Raw genomic sequence first — 4,255 nt, 5'->3', positions numbered from 1 at the left:
CTGCCCCTGCAATGACATCGGCTTTTTAAGTAAGTTTGACATCTTAACAGTGTCTGGCAGCTGCAGGCTTAATAGAGAAGAACAATTGGAAGATCCCTGGGCCCTGCCTTCCCCTGAGGCTGGCCGGCAGGGTGCACTGACCCGAGGACCTGTCCACCCTCCTCTCCACCCACCACCCACTCCCTCATCCCCACCTACCTCCAACCAACAAAGAACTCAAGCACGGTAGGGGGTGGCTTACCCAAAGGGCTGCTAACCACAAGGTCATCCCACCAGCTGATCTGTACAGAAAGACAAGAGGTTCTCTTTCCATCAAGAACTGCAGTCTTGGAAACCCACAGGGGCAATTCTGCCCTCTCCTATTGAGTCACTGAGAGTCGGCATCAACTCAATGGCAGGGTGTGTGCTTTTGGCTGGTTTGTCTTAGGACTAAAAGAGCCCTGATGGTGTAATGGGTTGGGCTGCTAACCTCAAGGTCAGAGGTTGGAGCCTCCCAGCTGGTCATCAGAAGGAAGAGGCTGTTGACCCCTGTAAAGACTGACAGCTCCCAAAACCCAAGAAAGCAGCTCTGCCCTGCCCTGCGGGGTCACTATGAGCAAGCCTTGACTTGGCGGCAGTTAGCTAGCTTTTCCTGTGCACTTGACCCTGTGCGGAACAGACAGAGGTGATGCAGCCAGAGCACAAGCATTCCCACCCCTGCTGGGCCTCATCCACGGTCTCCTCTGTCCTCAGGCCCAACTGTGTCAATGTCCTGGTCACCACCACTCAACTCATTCCTGCCCTGGCCAAGGTCCTGCTGTATGGACTGGGGTCCGTGTTTCCTATTGAGAACATCTACAGCGCCACCAAGACAGGTAAGGAGAAGCCTGGTCAATCTCACAGTGACGCAGGCTGGGAGTGTGGGCTCAGCATCTCACCCCGGGTATAGGAAATTTAAGAAGTTTATCCATAGACTCAGGTCCCCACAAAGCCCTCACAACACCCTTGCCTTCCCCTCTGCTTCTAAAGAAATTGATTCAGGCTATAGTTTTCGAAAGTGTGTTGGTCAGCTTGTGTGTGAAGTTGCTGTAACAAGCACACCCCAGAAAACAAAGGCTTAAATAAGACCCAAAGGTCATTTCTCTCCCATGTCACAGACCCTCAGAGGGGAGTGATCCAGGCTGGTGGACCATCTCAGGGACCCAAGTAAAGATGAGCAACAGGAAGCTCAAGGGGGCAGTTCTCTTTGTCACATGGGGGTCACTGAGCTGGAATCGACTTGGTGGTACCTGTCAACCACAAGAAGCCTGAGGATCAGAGTGCAAACCGTTGCCAGCCTTGTGATAGGACAAGAATTCGGCTGCTGGTCCCCTAGTGTAACTGAAAGATCGTGTCTCTTATAAGCAGTCAGATTCTGCACTGACAGTGCTGCGTAACAAGCTCCCAGCACTCCGTCGCTTACACCAGCAAGCTTCTGCTTCCCGATTGCAGGTTGGTGGACTAGTTTGACTCCTCACGATGGACTAGTAGCCGTCCAGGGCCCACGCTTCCCACAGCACAGGGTGGGAGGGAGGGAGGCCAAATTCATGGGCCGGGGCCATAAACCCTAGCCACACCTGTGGGGGGCATCCCTCGGTGCTGTCAACAGTAACATGCTCGGCTGCTAACTGAAAGGCTGGCAGTTCAAGTCCTTCCAGAGGAGCCTCAGTGACCTATTGGGTCACTGAGAGTCGGCATCAACTCAATGGCAGGGTGTGTGCTTTCAGCTGGTTTGTCTTAGGACTAAAAGAGCCCTGCTGGTGTAATGGGTTGCTAACCTCAAGGTCAGAGGTTGGAGCCTCCCAGCTGGTCATGAGAAGGAAGAGGCTGTTGACCCCTGTAAAGACTGACAGCTCCCGAAACCCAAGAAAGCTCGGCCTCCAGAAGCTCTCCGCAGACCCACACGTGGCCGCCAGGGAGCAGAACTCGTGTGGCAGTGATGCACCTCCTCTTTGTCTGTGCAGGGAAAGAGAGCTGCTTCGAGCGCATCATGCAAAGGTTCGGCCGCAAAGCTGTCTACGTCGTCATCGGGGATGGCGTGGAAGAGGAACAAGGAGCCAAGAAGGTGCTGCCCACTGTCTTGCTGCTTTGAGCACCCACCGGGGCTTCCTAGAGCTTCCCCCTGCGGCCCACCCACTCCCTTCTCTCTTTCCTGGGCTCTCTGTGGGCCAGTCTGTCTGTTCCCATTTGCAAACTGCTGAAGCATCCTGAGTAATTTCCTTCTGCAAATCCCACCCAGGCCTCTGGCTGTGGCCCCTGGCAGCCCTGGAGTCTCTGCTAGGGCTGCTGGGAACCCAGGGACAGCAGGCCGGGGGGTACAGGCCGGGGGGTGGGGAGTGTGGCATGTGTTTGATATCATCCGTGGCGATCCTAGGTTCCAGGAAGCCTTCCCAGTCAATAAAGGCAGCATTAAGCTCATGAGAAAGGAAAGCCCGCATGTGTGATGTCGGGCAGGTGAGGAGAGGCCCCGGGGCCCTGGTGGCCGCAGTGCTGCACAGAGAAGCAGCTGCTGCGGTTCCATCTATTGTGTCCCAGAGACCCTGCCACCTTGGGCCCAGGAGCCTGGGAAGCAGATTGTTAACGTCACAGAGCTTAACTGGGCGGTGCTGGTTCCTTTTCCTCCTCAGCAACTAATCCCAAGGAAATGCAAAAATGTTTAGGGTCCCAGCCTGTGAAGCCCACTGACAGAGGGGAAGCCTGGGGGACCTCAGAGTGAGGAGGCCTTAGCAGATTCTGTTCCCCCCACAGGGAAGAACCCCTCCCTCACCCAGCCTGCCTGGCCACCTCCTCCTGGTCTCCCCGTCATTTCACAGGGGATTGGGGGAATTCCTGACCCTGGCAGCCTGCCTGCCACTGCACCCTGCCAGGTCTGTCTGTCGGCAGCCCTTTGGCCCTCTCTCTCCATAGCCAGCTGCCTGGCTGGTGCGTCAGCTCCTGCGCTCAGCACATGCCCTCGCTGCCCCAGGCTTCGGGGACCCTGCCGTCCAGAGGCCAGGCCCTGCCCTCATGGGGACACACTGAAGGACAGACAGTAAACACATACCTGGGGCGCGGGGGGACAGGTGCAGTGGAGGACATGAGGCACAGGGAACAGAGAGTGTGCAAGTGAACGTGACGGCCAAGCCTCACTTCTCCAGAAAGTGGCATCTGAACAAAGACCCAGCAGAGAGGGGGAAGGTGTTGGGGGACGGGAACCCCAGAGAAGACTAGGGGTGTGGCGGGGGACCTTGACTATGCTGGTGGAGTCAGAGATGCAGACGGCAGCCTGAGCATCAGGTCTCGCTCCACTGTGGGCAGCAGGGTTGAGGACTCCCGGGCTGACACTGCTCTTCCCACGAGGGGCCCTCCCTCTTGGGCCCTCGCCCCACTGGGCAGGGTTGACCCCTGGGTCCCACCTTGCTCCCAGGGAAGCAGGAGAGGGAGCCCTGACTGTCAACGGCAGCCGTGTGCCCAGCTGAAACTTGGGGTTCCTTCTGGAATAGGTGAGAACAGATGCTGGGGGCAGCCAGGCAGTGGACAGTTGGCAGGGCACAGCCTGGTACCCTGCAGTGCCGGACCTGACCCCACGTTCTTACCCCCTACTTAGCAGCAACAGCATCATCGTGTCATCCTCCCAGGCCCCTGCAAGGCAGGCGTGGTCAGTCCCCGTCCCAGAGAGTGGACCTGCATGCAGCTCAGAGTGGCTAGCCAGTTTGCCCAAGGCCGCATAGCCAGCACTTGCAAACGTCCCTGCATCTAGCTCCAAAAACCTGGTGGGGACAGGAAGGAGGGAGTCAGGGCTCTGGGACACTACCCACCCCCAGCAAGCTCCCCTACAAGTCACCCAGCCAGGTGGCTGTGGCAGAGGCAGGCAGGTTGTCCCGATGCTTACTGCTCAGCCTGATGGAAAGGCGCCACCCAGCCCGCCCCAGCAGCGAGAAAGCCCCAGAGACCCAAGGGCTCTGTGATTCCCATCACGCCCAGCTGGAGGGGGCCGGGCACTTCCTTCCCCTATGGCTCACGTTCTCACAGGCAAGCAGACTGGCCAGCAGACCAGGTTGGGCGGAAACTGGCGCCATCCAGGAGACAGGCTTGGCTGGGGAGGGCTGAGGGTGCAGGGCTGGGCACAGCAGGAAGCTGCCCCATGACTGCTGATGTAGCGTGGAAGCAGCAGCAGGACATAAAAATGCCGGGTCCCTGCGGGGCTTTGCCTGAGAAGCTCCCTTCCCTCCACCTCCCTCCCTTCGCCCACATGAAC

At 58.1% G+C, this 4,255-nt stretch overlaps 1 protein-coding gene across 3 annotated transcripts in view; it reads left to right on the top strand.

Moving 5' to 3' along the window:
* EYA2 (EYA transcriptional coactivator and phosphatase 2) overlaps window positions 1-4,255 on the top strand; it is a 164,538-nt gene that overhangs the window by 157,289 nt on the left and 2,994 nt on the right. For all 3 annotated transcript variants that reach the window (XM_045295312.1, XM_045295311.1, XM_004698039.4), the window contains 2 exons: window positions 733-854; window positions 1,983-2,083. In XM_045295312.1, coding sequence (XP_045151247.1) covers window positions 733-854; window positions 1,983-2,083 — 223 coding nt within the window. The remainder of the gene's footprint in view (window positions 1-732; window positions 855-1,982; window positions 2,084-4,255) is intronic.

The sequence above is a fragment of the Echinops telfairi genome, unplaced genomic scaffold, assembly GCF_000313985.2.
Source record: "Echinops telfairi isolate 266 unplaced genomic scaffold, ASM31398v2 ScPeMD7_5592;HRSCAF=6446, whole genome shotgun sequence".
In the NCBI taxonomy this organism is placed as follows: Eukaryota; Metazoa; Chordata; class Mammalia; order Afrosoricida; family Tenrecidae; genus Echinops; species Echinops telfairi.
The sequence above is the reverse complement of the archived record's forward strand: the minus strand, read 5'-3'. Positions and strand labels throughout refer to the sequence as shown.